General features: G+C 38.6%; 1 protein-coding gene across 1 annotated transcript in view; it reads left to right on the top strand.

Annotated features, from left to right (window-relative positions):
• Nucleotides 1-372: 372 nt before the first annotated feature.
• The window catches only part of LOC108715530 (inactive tyrosine-protein kinase transmembrane receptor ROR1), a 156603-nt gene continuing 134733 nt past the window's right edge, over nt 373-22242 (top strand). Inside the window, exon 1 of the mRNA XM_018260764.2 lies at nt 373-764. Coding sequence (XP_018116253.1) covers nt 647-764 — 118 coding nt within the window. The 5' untranslated portion in view covers nt 373-646. The remainder of the gene's footprint in view (nt 765-22242) is intronic.

Raw genomic sequence — 22242 nt, 5'->3', positions numbered from 1 at the left:
CGCCAAAACCTATATTAAATTCGCCCAAAGGAAAATGTGTTCGTACAAAGGCAGTGTGAATTTTTTTCCTGTTACAGACTTTTATAACATTCCCCCAAAAGTGTACAAACCCCTCTTATTGCCACTGCTAAGCACTGTTGTTGCATTTTATTGTATTTATTTTGCCAGCTGTAACAGTATAAGATATACACTGGTGCAAGTAAAGTAGCGGAAAAGAAAATATACTTTTGAAATGATATGTGTGTCCCAGCGCTAAAGCAAACAGGAATAATAAATAGCCCGGGAGGAAAATCTGGGAAAATCCCAAAGTTCCAGCAGGTGGCGCTGCGTCGCCTACATGTGACCCTAGCTCGGTCTATAGCGCATCTAGTTTGTGTCGGTACTGATTTTGGAAAAGTGACAAGCGAAGGGGGGGGGAGATTGAGAGAGTTGAGAGAGGGAGGCAGAGAGTGAAGCCAGCTCCTACCTTTCAAAGCCCTCCGGAAAGGAGGAAAAAAAAGTTTGGCTCCATTAAGTCCATCAGAAGAGCAGAGGTAGAGAGGAGCTCGCAGCCTGAGGGACCGGGAACGCTCCGAGTAGCCCCCAAAGCGAGCAGGAGAGTGGTACATCCCGGGGATTGGAAGGACCCTGCATCCCGAGCCTACGGATGATTTATTGGCTCTGCACATCCAGAGGAATGCACACAGCCAGGCACCGATGCCCCTGCACCCTCCCACTCGTGGTCGCCCTGCTGGAGGCTGCCTTATGGGGATACAGAGCAGAAGGTAAAGGGTTTCCCTGGGCGTTGGGTGTCGTGCTACATGGCTTCACTATAAAGCCACAACTGAGGCTGCTGCTGCTGCTGCTGCCCTCTCCCACCCGTGTCACCTGATGCTTCATAGGGAATTGCAGTTGGGAGTTGGACATGAAGGACCCTGAACCATCCATTGTTATGTCAGGGATAATTGCACTTCATGGCTCCAGCTCAGTTGTTGTTGGAAAATGCTCAATTCCTCATGTACAGTAGTATATTCAAAGTTCTTCATATGTGTATATATAATAATATATATATATTCATCCTCCACTAGTAAAAATTGTATATTGTCTTTCTTTTGTTTCTGAAAACCTTTGATATACAGGTTAATAAAAATGGTATATATTGAGAATAAAGTAAGGATATTAGAAGTCACCGAGGAGTTCAATGACTATTCGGCCTCGTGCTTTTTATACAGGTCATGGAACTCCGAGGTAACTTCTAATATCCTCATATTTTCCAACAAGGGGTACTTTATTTATTATATTACACAAGTTTTATTGAGTCATGTGACAGAAATGACATCGCTGCTCACCATTTATAACCGATGACATCACTAGTCGCTGTTTATAAAGGATATCATTTATAAGATATTCATGGCTTTTGTGTATTATAGTGACATATTCACATCGTCCCTTAAAGGAAAAAAATAATTGAATTTGACTTTTAAATGTTTGTTTCTTTGGAGATGTTGGTAATAAAAAAACAGCCTGTAGAAATTCACTCAAATCTGTGGTAGAAAAAAGTTGCATTTTGTGAATATTTAGTATTATGTGTAGTATGAAACTCTTCCTCTTCCTGTCCTTTATAAATATTACAAGAATATAGAGAATACATCCCTTAATTTCCCCTTTAAAACCTTTTAGCTACTATATTACTAAGCCCCATTATTTTTATGCGTTAGTAACAGTAATATTAATTAGGGATGCACTGAATCCAGGATTCGGTTCGGGATTCGGCCAGGATTCTGTCTTTTTCAGCAGTATTGTGATTCCAAACCGAATCTGAATCCTAATTTGCATATGCAAATAACAGGCGGGAGGGAACTTGCATGACTTTTTTGTCACAAAACAAGGAAGTAAAAAAATGTTTTCCCCTTTCCACCCCTAATTTGCATATGCAAATTAGGATTCGGTTCGGTATTTGGCCGAATCTTTCGCGAAGGATTCCAGGGTTCGGCCGAATCAAAAACAGTGGATCCGGTGCATCCCTAATATTAATACTGTGTATAGAATAATTGCATAATGATCTTCTGTCAGTTGTTTTTGTTCTGGTTTCATGAATATAGGTCACGCCAAGGTCCTCAAAGGGTGCAATGTTAATGTACAGCCAAGGCCCTTGAATAGCATGCTGTTCTCACCCAAAGAGCTGGCAGTCAGAGGCTTCCTGAAAAAGGAAGGAATGCTGCATAGCTGAAATATTCATGCATGCTGAGAGTAACTTCATACTTGTACCTAGTGTGCTGCTGAGTTTTGCTATTACTCATTATTGTTTTTATTTAAAAAAACCTTAATCCAGGCAAGTCCCAGTAAGACATTCCGCATGTGCCCATTTTTCCCCCTCTCCAGCAGATAGATTTCAATTCCTTCAAGCTTCCCAAACCCCCACATGTGCTTTTAATCTGCTTTAAGGTAATGGTGGTGGCAATAACAGAGATAGATGGAGGTATCTATCATTTACACACTTTTTTTGTCACCAGTAATCCACAGGGGTGGGAGGAAAGCAGATAACTGGTCACTTAGTAGGCTCATTTACATTTGTTAATACCGTAATATACAGTTGGGTGAATATGCGTATTTTAACAATATTCTAATGCACACTTAATGGGGCATTCTTAAGCAGACATAAGGGAAAGGTTCCCGAAAAGCTAATAGGAAAACCTAAGGCATTCTCTTTTCTCTGCAGGGTGCCCCTAACTCTGTGGCAACGCATAATACATATTTAGGGCCCCAACTGAGCCTTCTTTAAAGAATCAAACAGGCTCACAAAAAGTATTATGCTGCTCTCTTCTAGGTTGAAATGTGTTAATGTCATGCTAAGCCATTTTCTCCCAGAATCCTCCCTGGTCCAGGAACTATGGCTAGACGTAAACCCAAATGCCAAGCACACTCAACTGAAATGATTGTTTTGTATTTTGCTTGTGATAAGTTTATCCTTTTTCCTTGCTTTTATCCGGTAATGTGTTGCTGGACAACAAAAGCAAAGCACAGCCTTGCCAGCACATTTCCCAGATGAAAGAAAACTGGAGACCTTGCTAGCTTCTACCATCTCCAGCAAAATAAACAAATTATCATATGTCTGTAGAGACTAATTTGTATAAGTGGAATAAAAAAAAAATACATTTTCTATGTATATACTAGGGATTCACCGAATCCACTATTTTGGATTCGGCCGAACCCCCGAATCCTCAGTGAAAGATTCGGCCGAATACCAAACCAAATCCTGATTTGCATATGCAAATTAGGGGTGTGAAGGGGAAAACATTTTTTACTTATTATGTGACAAAAAGTCACAAGATTTTGCTCCCGCCCTTATTTGCATATGCAAATTAGGATTCGGTTCGGCCGGGCAGCAGGATTCAGCCGAATCCTGCTGAAAAAGGCAGAATCCTGGATTCGGTACATCCCTAGTATATACACTTGCAGTTTGATCAGTCCAAGTTTGCTAAATTATAAAAATGAGAGTAATAGCAAACCAAAGGGTTAAAAAGTTTGCACTAAGGACAATCTCTGCTTAGCACTTAGATTTGTGGGCTTAAGTTGATTTTTACTGTCTCTTTTTGTTGTTTCCATTTGGAATGAAACATGAAAGCATTAAGGTCATTACTGTATAGTACCATATGATTAAGTGGAATCAGCATGGCTGCGCAATTGATTAGAACCAGATTAAGGTTTTGGAAAGGAACAAACACCATCCTAATCGATTTAAGAGATGCATTTGACACAGCTATCATTGTTTTAATTCTGAGCTTCTAATATATACAATGAATCGGTCTGAAGCATTTTTTCCTACAGTCGCCAAAGATTATGCCATTCATTGTAACTGGCCAGTTGGGTGGCATGTTTACTTCATTTGTTCAGCATGCCTCTGAAGTTTTGCATCCAGTATATCTTGTGTATTTATTTGTTTCTGCAGTACTTGCTTCAAGAAAGATTGGATACATTGGCTGTTATTTCTTTTCTGCAATTTTAAAAAAAAATCAAAGGTTTCGAAACACATATACAGACTATACATTGTGCTAGAGCTGCTTTATAGGTCCATATGCAAGGGCAATTGCTACCTGTTGTATAAGTTATTAGCTGTTTTTCGTATGTAATTTGTATGTTCATTGTATACACACATTTACTGTACAGCACTACATAACAGTGGCGGAACTACCGGGGGAGCAGGGGGTGCGAGCGGGCCAGGGCACCCCCTCAGGGCCCCCCGGCAGCCCGTGCGCCACTGACAAATGCGGCCATACGGAGGGGGCGGGGCCTGGCTGCGCGTAACACACCAGGGCCCGCCCCCCTCTAGTGACGATTCTGCTACATAATAATAACAGCATTTTTTATTGAAGAGAAAGGGTCCCAATTTATTACATTCCTTCCTGGGTCATCTGCGCTGCAGGCTTTCTCTTGCTTGATGGTGTCAGCTAATATGGCTTGTGTGACACATGCAGACTGTGTATCTGAACAATTTGGTCATGTGCATGTTCATGGCACAAAGGGGATTATCATGGGTGGACACACATGCAGTTCTTGCCACGTTTTCGGCGTGGCTTTTAAAAAAAGCTGACTGCCGCGTAAATACAGTAGCGGTCAGATTTTTTTAAAAACCGCAGTGTGAACAGCTCCAAAAACATAATATAAAATCCCATTTTTACTTTCTTTAATGAAAAAGAAATCTATCTCCAATATACTTTAATTAAAAGATGTCTACAGTTTTTATCATAAACCTGACTGTATGCAGTGCAATTCCCCCTTCTTTTACTGCTGTGGATAGGAATTGTCAGATGGTCCCCAACTGCTGTGCAGGTAAACGATCATACTTTCAAATGGCAGGGGGAGCCCCCCCACCTTACTTCCCAGAACTCGAGCAGCATTGTTGGATTCCCTGTAGAGATTTGTATCCAGAGACGCAGTGCAGTCTCTATATTATGATTATTAATCAGCCTTGCTGTATTGGCCTCTATGGCAGATATTATTTGACTTGTGCTGTTTTGATAATTTATGACGATCCCTAAGCTTAACCTCCCAACTGAAGCCCAGACCACACTGAGCATGTGCGAGTCTTGATATTGCAGAAATGTCTAACAAAGTTACAAGATGACAGCCCCCTGCGCCAACTTTGAAAGCATAAATCATTTGTCTTATTAGGCTGCTGGTGCAGTAAGTTCATGTTTATATTTAGTATACATAATACAGCATTTCTAACATTATTCTATTTTAGACTTTAGTTGCCCTTTAAGCTATACACTCAGAGGCAATGTGTTTTGGAGTTTTGTTGCCTTTGAAAGTTTTACATTTTTCATGGGATTAAATGACAGCATGCAGATGGGATAGTTTGCCCTAAGTGAACCTTTTTATATTCTAGGTAGAATAGGTCTGTGGAACTGCAGGCTTTTGTGCAGGCAATTAGGTCTTTAAAGATTCCTCATGGCTATAGGCCTGCCCTGGAGCTAGACAGATTTTGGTTTTACTGTAAAATTTTACCTCTAACCCCATAAAATTGCTATTATTAACATATCCTACAGCGCTGTACAATAGAAAGGTGTATACAGCAAACTACAGATAGTAATCAATACAGAAGTTAGGGCCCTGAACAATAGAGCTTACAATCTTAAAGGAATTGTTCAGTATAAAAATAAAAACTGGGTAAATAGATAGGCTGTGCATAATAAAAAATGTTTCTAATATAGTTAGTTAGCCAAAAATGTAATGTATAAAGGTTGGAGTGACTGGATATGTAATATAACAGACACACCCCTACTTCCTACTCTCTTGGTTTCCACTGATTAGTTACCAGGCAGCTGATTGGTTACCAGGCAGCAACCAATCAGTGATTTTTGGGGGGGCATGGGTCAACTGTTTGCTTTTGAATCTGATCTGTATGCTAAGGATCAATTGCAAACTCAGTTATGTCCGATGTGGCCCCCCCTTAAAGTCACTGACTAACTCAGAGTTAGAGAGCTGAAAACAGGAAGTTGTGTTCTGTTATATTAGACATCTGCTCACTCCAGCCTTTATACATTTTTGGATAACTAACTATATTAGAAACATTTTTTATTTTGCACAGCCTATCTACTTACCCAGTTTTTATTTTCACACTGAACTGTTCCTTTAAGATCATGTGGTTATAATGGTGCATATAGTTTGTCAGCTCTCATATGAAACCATCATTTTCTGTGACGGATTGCTCCATTTATCATAACCACCCTGCTATGATTTGTTTAATACTTTCTTCTCCAAATGTATTTTGATAAGTCAGACCATAGCTAAATTGCTCAAATTATATTCTACCTTAGTGTTATACAGTTAAATTACCAGTTTGTTCAAGAGATATATAATACAACTTTTACAAAGTTTCAAAATATTCCTAGAAGAAACAAAACAACACGAACAGCTATTTCTTAGAGCTCTTACTGACGAGCAGTTGAAGCTGCGCTCCCATGCTTTTTTTAATGGGGCTGTACTCACACAAGCGTGTGTAGGCGCCGAACGTAAGAAAAATGCAGCATGTTGCGTCTCAACCTGCGTTCGGCGCCTACACGCGCCTGTGTGAGTACAGCCCCATTGAAAAAAGCTAAATGCGTCTACTCCTGTGCTCCCCTGCGGCTGAACGCAGAAAAACGGAGCGCAGGGGAGTGCAGCTTCAACCGCTCGTCAGTAAGAGCCCTAAGTCATTTTCTACTTAGGCTGGCTTAGGCAGTAATTATCTTCTCCTTAAGAACTCGAGAGAATTGTACTTTTCCCTGCCTATTCTTGAGGATTTTAGTTCTGTTCTGAAGTCTGATGGACAGTATTTAATATCACACCTCAGGGAAGGATTCTCAGAGCCACTTTGCTATGTACATGGATGGAGCCTGGATCTGCCCTAAATTTAATCTAATTTACAGAGCCTCAGTTAAAAGTAAATAGGGCTCCATGGTTTGTATTAAGCATATATCAAAAGTCACCTGGTGTAGAGCTTAAGATACAATGGATTCTGGTAAATTGCTATTCATTACTACCTGCTGTTGAGCCCTTGTGTCTATTTGCCTGCTGTATTTAGGCATATAGAATACATAGGCATGTGTTAGTCAGCAAAAGAGAATCATTGTTCTCTGTAAACTGTCAAAAACAGCAATGAAATAACTAATGGTATTGCATTTATTGTACATCTGTATGTCGTGTAATTGGTTTAGATCATCTGTGAAACTAAAAGAGAGGAAACAGAATAAAACAAAACAAGTCATATCCAGCAGTTTAGTTTTGTTTGTTCCACAAGGGCTGGGAACATGTTTCAGGCCTCTGGCTGTAGAAGTGTTATCAGCTGTGCCAATACTAACACACACAACCTCAAAATACAGACAGGGAACATCAAACCTGCAGCCCTCCGGCTGTTTTAGAACAACGACTCCCAGAATCCAAGCTGCCAGGATGGAAGGGGGTGGTGTAGGGGAGAATGTCCAGATAGGGAAGAATATAGGGCTCATTTAAGTCTGCAGAAGCAGTTGGCAACATGCACTTTTTCCTGCAGTGCAGGGAGTTGCATTTAAAACCACTTTTATTAAAGGTACTTGCATTGAAATGCACTCTTTGCACTTCTGTATAATTGGGCTCAGCACTACGCTGTTCTTTCATCAGATGCAGCACTTTGCTCACAGTATCAGGCTACATGATTTCAACCTAATGTTAGTAGGAGGATGAAGTGCCCTGAGATGAATATTATTTTTGGGTCTCTTTATTATGCAGTTTCTCGTTACTCTTACCTGATTGAAAAAAATATATTTATATTGACAATACTGAGTATTAAGCACCCATTTATTATAGAATGATATACAATGAGATGGGAATATAAAACAGCGCATCCAAATTTCATGCAAACACAGACAAATACATGTGATAAAGTGGCCCTTCTGGTTACAACTATGTAAGGCATGGGATCTCCTATCCACAAACCACATATATTGCTCTAAATTATGTAAAGTCCATCTCCCAAAAGAATCATATATGTCCCATATAATAGAGACCATACCTGTATATGTTTGTATCTGCTAAGTACTTGAGATGGACACTAAAATAAAATATAGTATGATGAAAAGCATTTTAGGACGTGCTCTTCAAAATTGTATCACACAGCGATATATTAGCTATATTCCTCATGTTAGTGAGGTCTTCATCAGTGGTTACAGCTATGCACATCTGAATATTTGGGAAGATAAAAGATGAAAAGCTTGCAGTAGGTCTAGTAACCCATAGTAACTAATCAGCTTGTAGCATTTCCTGGTCACATGTTTGAAAGCAAACATCTGACTGGTTGCTAAGGATTACACAACTTTGTGTTGCTTGGTTTTACAGCTCTGTTGGAACAATGAATAGAGCATGTAACTAATTCAGGATAAGAGGCACCGCTCGCACACCCTGGCCTTCTATAATGGACGCCTGGTGCACGGCGATGGATGGATCGGCACTAGTGTTGGACGACTTTATTCGCCAGGTTCAAATTCGCAGCGATTTTCAGTGTTTCGCTGGCAGCGAATACATTTGCGAATCTGACGCGAAAATTCACCAGCAACAGAATTGGCACTGGTGACAATTTAGCCACCAGCATCAAAATCAGCGTTTTGCGGATTTTTCACCAGTTTTGCGAATTTCGTGGCGAAGCGAAACGGAACAGATTCGCCCATTACTAATTTGCACCCTCCAAATAGGACGATTCCAGAAAGATTAACTGGCACTCAAAGGCTGGGGCAAGCAGGGACAAGCCCTTGCGTGTTTATTTGCAGATAAAGCAACATTTCGAGTTTGTACCCCTTTGTCAAGAATCTTTTTGCAATAGAGCATGTAATTATCCTTAGATGCTCTTAAAGTTGTCATGTCATTTTATACCCTTATTTATTTGGTCTGTTTATTCTGAGTTGTTTAAGCTCAAAAAGGGTAAGCTGTGATCAGTTGCATAACTATATGTTACTGGGCCCCACAGCAAATTAATTTTAGGGCTCCAACATAACCAGAAGTTGTACTATTTTACAAATATATATGTTGACTTTTCCAATTAATTAGGGCCTTGTGGGGCCCCCTATACCTCCTGGGCCCCACTGCAGCTGCAGGGTTTGCTTCCTCTGTAGTTACACCACTGGCTGTGATGTAACAAAGCCGGCACAATGACAGAGCACTATACAGCTGTGAAATGGAATACTTATTTTCTTCTTCTATTTACTTATTTTTCTCTGTTCCAGTAAAAACTGTCTATTCGCCTCAGGTAGCAGCAGTTTGCAAATTACCAGGCGAGGCTAAATAAAGGAATCATTTTAAACTGCAAGCTATTTCTCAGAATTGTACATAAAGTATCTACAATGGTCAAAAGTGTCATGCTATATATATATATATATATATATATATATATATATATATATATATATATATATATATATATATATATATATGTAGCTGTGTAATAGAAAGGTTTATAAGTACATTGAGTTATAACAACAGAATAAATCATGGATTTATCATACTCCAGTAACCAGGGATTAAAATATTTATTAAGTGTTTGTATTTTTTCTGACTTTTCAGTCAGATTCAAGACCTGCTTCCTGTCTCTCTCTTAAAAAGGTGTACCTACTAACACGAGCTTGTGATTCTCATGTATCTAACCATAGGCTCATATGAACAGCGGTTCTACACATGCACAATATGAATAACCAATCACCCAGACTCCGCTGTGCTAATACTGTTTGTACTGTGTGCAGAACTGAAAATGTTGTCCCAAGTTGTTTCTGGCATAATATGCTGCATTTTTAGAGGGAGGAAATATGTTTGACACTAAATGCGCATACTAGCTAATCTACTGTTTATATAGGATTATAGTCTGTTCTTGTGTTTACAAATGGGTGAGCAGGCAGACTGTCAGTGGCACTGCAAGTAGTGCAGGCCCAAAGCTGTGCTTACTAACTGGAGGGGGTGGGAAAGAACTGCAGACTGGTCAACTACAAGATGTGGATTCCTTGCACTGCTGGAAATGTAATTTGCATAAGAAACTCAAGCAAACAGCATATACATTCTTATGCATTCATGGACACACAAACAATTAGGATAGCCAACTGAATGCAATGGTGGCAGTTTTAGTTATTTTTAAAAAATATAACAAAGTGGCCAATCACTATTACACTGTACATATCTAGCATGTTTCCCATATAGATGGGAGTGAAAACATAATTTTGCAGTAAGAGGTGGAGGTTTTGTTCTTTGAATATTGTTTCATAGTTTGTTAATTTAGAATCGGAGAGAACTTTCCGGCTGACTTGCACTGATGAGTGCTCTGATGTATTCTGTACATATTTCACTTGCTATGCAATCCGTTTCTTTGCCTATAAAAATAACAATTCATTACCAGTTTCATTCCTTGTCATGTTTTTTCTGTTATTGCTGCTAACAGGGCCATCAGAAGATTCCTTTTGGCAGGACAGGGATCATTTTAGCAACAGAAACTCATCACAATCCTTTATTTGCCAGCTAAAAGGAGATAAAAGACTATATTAAATTTGTCATACTCAGTGTTTCAGTTGCTATTACCAAAGCACAGGTTTATGTCCAACACTTTGTTTTGAATTTTGTTTCTACGGCTTTTTCTTTGTGCAGATTGTTTTCTATGTATAATCTGTGGGAATTGCCTGCAAATATAACAAGCTAAATGATTTCTTTCCAAAAAAAAAAAAATCAGCAAGGGTGTTTCATTGGAAATCACAGCCATGTGCTACACTTTACTACAACTCCCATTTAGGGTGGTGGCAACTTCGGAAATGCGAAGCGATCCTGACCGGCGATTTGTATTCTAGCGGGCAAGAAGGCAGTACGGGGAAATTAGTGGCCCACAGAAGAGGAGATTTATCGCTGGGCGACTAATCTCCCCGTCAGACTCCACCCTTATTAATTTGGAATTCAGTCTGCAATAATTCCCAGCTTTTATCCTGCTAAGACATTGGGGGGTTAATATGTCTGAGGGGTGGTGGAGTGGGCATTTAGGGCAGATTGGGAGTGGGAAGTCGGATGGTCGGGCATGTTCAGAACTGCCTGTGAAGAAGTAGAACCAACCAGACACCTGTGAGTGCCACTACAGAAAATTTTGAAAAGAGGGGGGCATTACAAAATTACTGGCAATTACAATCAAGTCACGGGTCTGTTCCCCCAGTAAATGTATGTGTCATTCAAATGGCGTATGTAACAGTGTAAGAAAATATATATATAAGTTAATGTAAATAGATTTATTATTACTTGCAGCCTTTTATGTAAAAATCCATTCAGAAAACACAATCACCTTATGCATATATTTTAATAACAATATTAATAAATATTTTCTTCTCTGTGGATTGGCAGATTAGAGCAGTCTACTTTATAAAACAATGATATTTTGTGTGTTTTTTAAGAATATAAATTTTTTAATTATTAAGAGCATCTTTATTTTCTGACATTCTCCTGTGATATAATCAGGGACACTTTAATAAATGGTTAAAAGGGGCACACCAGGACAGAGTTGCTCTCCATCATTATACCAGAGATATTTATTTCTGTCCTTTGTTTCTTAACTTATTTTTCTATTAGAAACATTTATAATGGCTGGGCCACCTATCTATTTTCATTGAACACAAAATAAGAATATAAGTATAAGTAGGTACAGCTGCGTTATGCACTGCTCTATAGTTACATCACTGGTTATGGGTATTGAAACATGCAGTCACCAGTACTTTAAAGAGGCCCTGGATATAATAATACTTTCATGTGCAGAACTTAAAGGGATTCTGTCATGATTTTCATGATGTTGTTTTTATTTCTAAATTATACTGTTTACACTACAAATAATTCACTCTACAATATAAAATTTAATTTCTGAACCAGCATGTTTGTTTTTTTTTTAAGTTGTAATATTGATGTGTAGGCAGCCATCTCAGGTCATTTTGCCTGGCCATGTGCTTTCAGAAAGAGCCAGCACTTTAGGATGGAACTGCTTTCTGTCAAGCAGTTCTTTCTCCTACTCAATGTAACTGAAGGAGTTGCAATGGGACCTGGGTTTTCTATTGAGTGCTGTTCTTAGATCTACCAGGCAGCTATAATCTTGTGTTAGGGAGCTGCTATCTGGTTACCTTCCCATTGTTCTGTTGTCAGGCTACTGGCGTGGAAAGGGAGGGGGTGGTATCACTCCAACTTGCAGTACAGCAGCAGCAGTAAAGAGTGACTGATGTTTATCAGAGCACAAGTCACATTTCTGGGGGCAGCTGGGAAACTGGCAATATGTCTAGCCCCATGTCAGATTTCAAAATTAAATATAAAAATCTGTTTGATCTTTTGAGAAATGGATTTCAGTGCAGAATTCTATTGGAGCAGCACTATTTACTGGTGCATTTTGAAAAAAAAAATTTCTGTGACAGAATCTCTTCAATAAGAAACCCAATAAGAAACCCAATAAGAAACCCATGGACCCACTCCATAAACATGCCTCCATTCAAACTCTAATCAGTTTGTTAATCCCACCCACATACCATTCGCCCATATTTTTGCATGCTCCTTAACTCAATATTTATTTGTTTCTTCTGTGAAAAAAATAACAAAAAGGTGGTATAAAGGTGATTTATAAAAATTTATAAAAAATTGTAGTGCATTTTTCAAGCTGAATATCTTCTTCTGTGAAGAAAAACCTGTTTGTGCCTAGTCGTCCCTCTCAGAAACCAAGTGATACCAATGTTCTTATTTAGAAAAACTAATGATTGTGACTAAATGTGACCCATACACACGTTCCCTACATGTGCTATAAAATATTTTAAACATCCTGTATTATAAGGATTTTTTAATCAGTCAAATTGATTGCTCTATGGTCATGAACAGTGTAATTGATCCACATTTCCAGAACCTTTCTATCTTTAGAGCCCAATGCCATAAACTCTGTGATACTATTTTTCTAGTCTAGTAATAAATGTGGTGACACTGGCTGTGCAAAATATACCTATTGTGACAAATGCATTTTAATGTAGTAATGCTCATTAGATTACATTGGGAAATTTAATTCTGCAATTCAAACTTGCATTAAAGGCAGTAATATTTTTTTTATTTTGGTGCGAATAAGATCTTTTATTATGTACTTTGGGCACTGGTTCAAAAAAAGATTATTCATAATATCTCAGAATAATTTCATAAAAATTCAGTCAACTTAATGCATCTAGGCCCCCCCTCCATTAATTATCCATGTGTATGTATGTGTATAAACATTTGTATAAATGTTTATTGTTGAAATATTGTGAATCAAGTGGCAACTAAAACTGAGTCTAATTGTTAGAAATTTGTTCATCTTAACCAATTTTAAAACAGGCAAAAAAAAATAGCCATTACGCCTTTAAAATTGGTACTTTTGATTCTAGTGGAAATAAACACTTGTGCGTTAATTTGGCAAGCTGAAGACTCTGCAATAAATCAAAGCACATTTAGAATAAATTTCCCCAGTGTTCTGGTTAATGTACATCAAGTATTCCTACAGAACAAGCCCTGATGCATTTACTTACCAGCATGAAAAAAATCCCCCAAAAGTGCTCTGGAAGTTCTTGTTTAACTTTTATTTTTTCATCCCCTCCAGTATTCATCATTTCTTCTTTACAAATATCTTGAAAGAAAGCATAAGGATTTCATTTATTATTTCAAAATAGTTTTTTCACAGTGTTGATAAGGCCTCACAGTGCCTTACAGCACTGAAGTTATTTTGGTTTAGCAAATGCTCCTGAGACATACTGGAACAGAATGGTCTGATTTTCCAAAGTCTGAGCAGAGAAGTTGTGTCTGGTGAATGAGGCTTTGCTACTTGCAACCAGACCACCTCTTTGTACTGTTTAATATCTCTCATACTGGCTCAAAGATCATGAGAGGGAAGACATGCAACTTGTGTCTGGAAAGTGCAACACATTTGGCATATCCTTCTGGATCATGTTGATAAGTGCCATGCTACTCAAAACAAGCAGCAAAGCACAGAGTAAAAGAAAGCAACCTATCTAACACACAGAATGTCAAATATTAAAAAATAAACAAAAGTGTAGGGCAGAACAATTAGCCCATTTATGTATGAAGCAGGTCTTTATGTTTCTCTGTAAATGTTGTTGCATTCACATGCAAGCGTATCCTGGTTAACAGAAGCCTGCCCCAAACTTGAAAAATATACATCTGCAGAAACACCATTTGCCCCTAACTTTTTGCCTTTGTCAGACCAATACTTGCAATAAATGATACTTCTAGTGAATTCAAACTTTAACTATTTTTAACTAGTACAAAGGATATGTCAAATAGAAAAAATGAACACGTCACATTTTGATCTCTGTGCTGGTACCGGGCAGCTGCCATTTTTGGTGAGCTATTAACACTAAGGGGCAGATTCATCAAGGGTCGAAGTGAATTCGAGGGAATTTTCGAAGTAAAAAAATTAGAATTTCGAAGTAATTTTTTTGGATACTTCGACCATCGAATAGGATACTACGACTTCGACTTAAATATAAAAATGAATGAATCAGTTTAATCGTTCGATCGAACGTTTTTACTTCGACCACAGGATACCCAAATTCGATGAAAAAAACTTCGACTTCGATATTCGAAGTTGAAGTATTTCAATTCGATGGTCGAATTTCGAAGTATTTTTAACTTTGAAATTCGACCCTTGATAAATCTGCCCCTAACTGATGTTTATGCTCTGCGTGATGGGTTGGTTTAAGCAACCACTGCATTTTGTTTTGTAACTATTTGGAATCACTCATTGGTCATTAATGTTATCTACTATTGCAATATGAGCATTTTTGTTCAGTGTATGCATAAAGGTTTTGTGTATTTAGTGAGGTGAAAATGTGTGAGTGCTGACCATTCAGCCTGACATCCATTCTGAGGTGGCTAGCTTGTGATCAGGATCATTCACTCCTGGAAATGGACGCATACATGACGGAAGTGGAGTCTGTTTGGACTTATTCTCCGCGCCTCATTTAGACAAGGAATGGCGTAGCCATAGCAGTAATATTTGGGCACATGATTCGTGAAATGGCATGTAGTGATGCACCGCTCTCGCATACGTCTTTAGTTTACTGTACTGGCACATCAGTCGTCAGACGTCTATTGCACCTTCAGCTCTAAAGACGTATGCGAGAGCGGCACGTCACGGTGCCATTACGTGCAGCAGTATAGACGATCATTTCACTAATCATGTGTCCAAATATTACTGCTACTGCTATGTGATTCCCGATTGCACTGTGCTGGGGGGCCACATTATTATTAATTTCATGATGGAGGCTGAGGGCCGTTGTGTCAATTTGAAAATGGGCCGCAATTGGCCTGCAGGCCTGACTTTGGACATGCCTGCATTAGAGGGAACACCGATTCATTAGAGGCGATCTAAACCAAACAATGAGTTGCTGTCAACTTACCTCACCCTTTTCACAAACGACTTAAAAATAGAAAATATATTTAAGTTTGCAATAGTGCTCAGAAGAGTGCTGTAAGTTTATTACAGAAAAAAAAGTTATTGCACCCATCGCTTTCCATGACTTTGTCAACATATAGTATTTTTAAAAAGGGAGCATTATGTATTTATGCTGTAAATGAAATATATGTACATAGCAGATCCTTATCATGCAGAGAGGATTGACAAGAATGGGAATGTTTGTAGACAGTTAATGGAATTAGGAACTGTCAAGTGATGAATTCCTTAATTGCATGCGGTTTCTCATTAATTAGAGTGGATAAAAACAGTGTACTCAAGGACAGCCAAAGATAATGCAAGCTTGAACACATCAATTATTTCTGTTTTGTGGAATTGCATGAGGTTGGTTTCAAATAGGAAGACCAGTGTATCAATGTATATACCTTCTGGGAGAAATTATACTGTATCTCATAGTGCTGTAATGACAGGTATTAACTATGACTTTATAACCTGAATGTTGCTAGGCAAAAAAAGCTGGCAGGGAGATGAATAGTGTTTTTATTACCTGGGAAGGGTCAATAAGATTTGCTGCTTGCCCACTTGCATTGCACTTGTCCATTAATCTGGATGGAAGGCCCATGGCCACTATTGCATGTTTAGGTCTCCATGTTTCTGGAGACAAAATGTCTTACATCCCATCTGAAGGCAGAGTTACAAGTTAGTCTTTTAACTGACACCATGGGTCGATTTAATTACTTTCATATTTTTTCATTTCCCAGAATCAAACTTTTTAGCACTACAAATCGTGTATTAGAACTCTAAACCTTGAACATGTATTAGAACTCTAAACCATTTAATATGTATTAAATGAAAAATACTACATTTTGCCATGTAATGTAAAAGATGATAAGGTCATGTAGAATCAATGGGAAGTGTCCTTATCAGATTGTAAAATCTTTATTTTAGAGGTATTCAGGATTTTTTTCACTTGTAATCACAAAAATCTTTACAGAAATTATACTTTCAAGGTTTTCATTGTCATATTTGTGGTGTTTATACAAATGGCCTGTAGACGTGACTGTGCTCAAGACTTACACTGTGCATACTTTCTATACAGCTTGTGGTGTTTGAGTTGCTTTCTGTTGTGTAATGGACTGTTATACTATACTCATCCTCGGCTACCAAAACATAACAAATAGTTAACTAGATGTCTCGTCTACCTCTGCAGCAGCCTGCAGCTTTTCTTCCAAACCCTGGTGAGCCTACCATACCTTTTACTGCTTGGATTCGTATGTTTGAAAATTACATTATTTCTGCTGACCAAGGGGAGATTTCTGCTGCTAGAAAGCGTGCTTTACTTATTCACTGCCTGGGAGCAGAGGGACAGCGTATATTCTATACATTACCTGATGATACTTATGAAACTGTTCTCACTGCTATAAAGAACTTTTTCATGCCAAGAGTAAATGTGGTCGCTGAAAGATAAATTCCGCCAACGTGGACAACGTAATGGCGAATCCACAGAACAGTTTGTAGCAGAGAGCTGGTTGTTACCTGTGACTTTGGGAATCTAACAGATGAAATGCTAAGAGACCAAATAGTGGGGAAAAAAAACCTACCTCGCATTAGAGAGAGCCTGCTCGTAGAGCAGAATTTAACCCTTGCAAAGGCTATTACAGTTGCTAGCCACATTGAAACAGCAGTGGCAGAGGCTAAAACTCTCAGTCAGGGAACTGCTGGTAATGTACAGATTGTGAATTCAACACTGTGGCACTATAATTCACAGTCACAGCAAAAAACAGTGCTAAGGAAAGGGATTCACCTACACTGCATAACCGTGCAGCAAAAACAAATAAAAAATACTGCTTTAGCTGTGGTTCAACCAGGGCCGCCATTAGCAATCACGGGGCCCCGTACAACAACATTTTTGGGGCCCCCTGGGCCCCGCCCACCCTCACGCCCAGGCCCTACCCCATATCCCGCCCACTCCACATCACAGTTAAAAGACCACACAGACATCAGCGCCTAAAAAAGTAACCCCCCCCCCACACAAGTAATTATAAAAAGCTATTGATGGTCAGGGTCCCCTTATAAGTTAATAATAAAATGAGGCCCCAAAAAAAATGTAAAAATAAAATAAAAAAACATTGGTGGCAGGGGCCCCCTTACAAGTTAAAAAAAATTGGGGCCTCAAAAAAATTAAAAAAAAAAATTGGTGCCAGGGCCCCCCCTTAAAAGGAAAAACAATTTACATTTAAAATAATACATTGGTGTCCAGGGGATTAAAAAAAAAAAAACCACAAACTGGTGTTCAGTAGAATTGAACTCAAGGCTTCAGGACTTCAACTTCGCCTCCTTTCATGACTTGGGGTCTTTTCGCCGCTTTAGGACTTCAATTTCGGCTGTTTTCGTGACTTCGGGTCTTTTCACCGCTTCAGGACTTCGGCTGTTTTCGTGACTTCGGGTCTTTTCGCCGCTTCGGGACTTCGACTTCGGCTGTTCGGCTTTTCGGCACTTCCGCATTCGGCATCCTGAGAAATGGCTGCACGGCTCGGGCTCTCATGAGGGGGTCCCGGCTCTTTCAAAAATGCAGCACTGCCGGGCCCCCTTTCAGGCCCGGGACACTTGTCCCCCGTCCCCCCCTGATGGCGGCCCTGGGTTCAACACAACACACTGCAAGTTATGCTATGTGTCCTGCAAAAGCTGTACAGTGCAACAAATGCAAAAAGGTAGGGTATTTTGCTAAGATCTGCCGTAGTTCTGCTAAAGATTTTCATGAAGTCACTACTACAAATGTTACGTATTAAGTGTGGATAAAGCTGATACATTTATTCCAGACAAGTTTATATGCACTGTCAATGTCAATACTGCTTCTGCTGACAAGGGGCACTCCATTTACCTGATGCTTGATATAGGTTTGCTGTTTCTATACTACCAAACGATGTTTTCTTGAAATACTTTGCAAAAGATCCGCTTGTTGCACCTGCCCTGAGACTGGTCAGTTACTTAAAGGATCCAATCCCTGTGCTTGGTTGCTTGCCAGTGACTGTACAATTTGAATCAAATACTGCTGAATTTGACTTTTACATTATGAATAAGGGTACTGCTATACTTGGAAGGGATCTCTTTGCTGCATTAAACCTACAATTAGTTGATGGTCTCATTACTACAGTACCAGTGCCTGCCACACTGCCAGTGTCTAAAATGTCACCACAAAGCAACACTTCACTGGGCTGTGCAAAGAACTTTGTACACAAAGTTAAGTTGAGACCAGATGTAAAACCAGTACCATTTCCTGATTCAGCATGGGAAAAACTTGCTATTGATATTGTCGGTCCTTTTACAGATGCTCCTATAGACTGTAGATTTGCTATAAACTTGATAGACTATTACAGTAAATGGCAAATTGCATTTGTTTCTCATATAACATCAGCTACCGTAATAAAATTTCTGTCTACAGTCTTCAGCAGAGAAGGTAATCCAATTCTTTCTGAGAGAGAGAAATATTGTGCATAGGAAATCTTCAGTGTATTACCCACAAGCAAATGGAGAAATCGAGCGAGGGAAATCTTGGAAAGTATTTACAACAGAGTTCCTACATAACTACAGAGCAACGTGCTATGCAACAACCCAATCATCTCCAGCTGAATTATTACATGGCAGACAGATTCACACTAAGTTACATGTTGCAGACATCAAACTTACTTACCACAAAATACTGTGCCTACAAAATCGTCTACTACTGACATTGTGAAACGTCAACAAGCCAAATGCAAGGCTTATACGGACAGAAAAAAGTGCACTTTCAGCCTGGATCTTTAGTCAGAATTAAGAAACCAGGACTACTGAAACAAGGACAATCTACATTTACTACACCACGTGAAGTGAGATGCCAGCGAGGACCATACACATATGAACTGTCTGATGGACGCATATGGAATGCAAGTCATCTTGCTCCTGTTAGGAATTACTTTGGAGAAGCTCCATTTGATGAAGGACATTTTCCTACTCCTGATGCCAACTTCAATGGGCTTGAAGAAAGTGAACCTATAAGGTGTACTGAGAGAATCAGAAAACTACCTGCATGGACCCAGGACTATGTGATGTGAATAATGCATAATATTGCTTTAAGATGTATACTGTTTAATTGTTGCTGTTTATTATAGTTGCCGAAATGCTTTCCAACTATAGGGGGAATATGTGGTGTTTATACACAGGGTCTGTAGATGTCACTGTGCTCAAGACTTATGTAGTGCATACTTTCTATACAGCTTGTAGTGTTAGAATTGCTTACTGTTGAGTAATGGCTGCATGAGCCTGCTAATAAAGCACTGTTATACTCTACTCATTCTCGGCTACCAAACATAACAATATTCATACTTGTTTAGTGTTTTTGTTTTCTCTTGCTTTTTATAATTGTGCTTTCTTAAAATGTGTGTTTAGTCTAGGTTGAAAAGAAATATAAAGCTACACAAATACCTAATTTGTTTCTGGTGTGCTGTCAAAGGTAAGACCTGCTGGCTAAAGGGACGAGGGTCTTATCCCAGTCTTTAGTTCTTTACATAATTTTGGAAAATTAGACTGCAGGTTAGCTACCTGGTTTTGTGGTATAGGGAAGGGCTCTCTAGTCTGTGGCATGCTTTGGATGGCAATTGGATCTGTAAACCAGCAACTGGTCTTGACTCATGGTATTTCTGATCTAATTTGTCACTATAAAATGTTGTTTTTATGCTATGCTTAATGGGGTTGCCAGGTGTACATATAATTTGGTAAAGTTACCAGAGATATTATATTTAACATGATATTGTGTCTGGACTTCTGTGCATACATATTTATATGTCACATGCTATTACTGTCAAAAAGTAACTTAATCCTCCCACCACTCTAGTATTTGGAATCCAGCTTTCTAAAGTCATGACCATAAACCTTACATATGTGCAAATGGTTATATTTATACACCATATTCAGTTATGCACTGGAATTGAGAAACACCAGTACAGTTCTTCTGTATCATTGATACTTTGATCAGCATCCTACAACTGAATGCTGGACACATAGAGGCAAGAGAATATTCCTGAGTGCATTTTATTGCAGAAAAAAGTCTCATGCATTTGAGAATCACATTGCTCCGTTAATTTTCAATGAAGCTAAAAAACCCAAATGTTTTGAGGAACTTGGAAAATAAATATATTCGTTGTTAGAGACCATTCCCATTGACTATTAAACCTCAACCAGTTTTTTTGACAAGTTTTTTTTCTGGCGACTTTTTGTGTTTTTTTTCTTTAATACAAACTATTCTATATTCTGAAGAATATTTTCAAGTTTAATCTCATTCAAGTTTTTTTCAATGCATCTTTCCTCAAATTGTGACAAAAATAGCAAACTCGAATTTTGATAAATTGGGCCCATTTGGTTCAATAACCCATTTGCTGCCAGCAATCGTGTATGACTTTTGTAAGAGTTGGGGTATCTTCTTCAATACATGTGATTTCCCTAAATCAGTGTGTGGCTTACACCATTGCAACACATCATTTATTAAACCTGTTAGGGCTAATAAAAAATGTTGTGGTCATCATGCAAAATCTGTTTTATGCGACAATGATTTCTCCAACACAACTGAGCATACAAAAGGTTGCAGGAGATGTGGCCTACATCAGCTGTTGGTTTTTTGGGTTTGTTCTGCTACAATTTGTGTAATGGTTCCATATCTGAATTTAAAAACTGTCACAACAGACTGCTAGCTTTTACTAAGGGACTGGAAGAAAATTCTCAGGCTCCACTGGCAAATGCTTTCCCACAAAATTCTTTTGGATCTGTGCCAGGAGGAGTGGAGCTATCATATTTGAATATATCATCTACCAAATAACTTTGCAACATTAGTTAATAACCTGATTTAGGAATTTTAGTTTAGTTTAGTATTAGTATTTTAGTGCATGTTTTTTAAATACACTAGTGTATCAAATCTCCTATGACGTTGTCTTGTAGTAGTGATCCTTTCTCTTGTCACTCACTAGAAAATAGAATCATGTATGTATAGTATATCTATACTATCTATGCTATTTATGTACCGTTAGTAAGATTAAATGCAATTTGCTAAGAGACTGAAGGGGAAGGAGGCCCCTCCCCCATAAAGCTTAAAATCTAAGATATTATAACTTTTAAAACTTTTAAATAATATGAGGTAATTAATCAAGATTAAAAATAAGTACATATTTACCACTCAATAGGAACCCAAAGAAACCATATAAATGTATTTTACCTGCCTCATATTATTTTCAGCTACACCATAACACTTATTTGCTGCAAAGATAGGAATACAGTAAGGGGTAAGATATTTGATCTTGTTCTGTAACAGGAGTAAATCAACGCACACAGGTTTCCTTTTCCTAGGTGCTAGTTGTGACCTCTTATACAGAAGGCTTATAACAAATTTGCTAACACAGGTTCCAGAATGAAACAAGAGGAGACAGGAGGCCCTGCTACCAACAGTTGGCTGTGTTATATGTCACAATTTTTAGACATATTTTTAATAACAAAGAACTCAGACAGGAAGTAGCCAGCACACGTGTAATTACTCTCTGTCTAAAGGAAAGTAGTATGCAGTTGTTTATAGCACACAGTAGCATGTATGGAGCACACTGTATGCAGTTGTTTATAGCACACAAGTTCTAAATTCACACTGTAAAACTTCTTAGCAGGAATTAAAAATGAAACAGATTCATAAAAAAATATGTAGCAAAGCACTCAAAAGTTTCAGAAGACACATATGTATTTCTGAGCAACTTTGGGTGAATCTTGGCCATCTGAAAGATCGTTCCTATGTGCAAATG

Source organism: Xenopus laevis, chromosome 4S (assembly GCF_017654675.1).
Source record: "Xenopus laevis strain J_2021 chromosome 4S, Xenopus_laevis_v10.1, whole genome shotgun sequence".
Lineage (NCBI taxonomy): Eukaryota > Metazoa > Chordata > Amphibia > Anura > Pipidae > Xenopus > Xenopus laevis.
The sequence above is the reverse complement of the archived record's forward strand: the minus strand, read 5'-3'. Positions and strand labels throughout refer to the sequence as shown.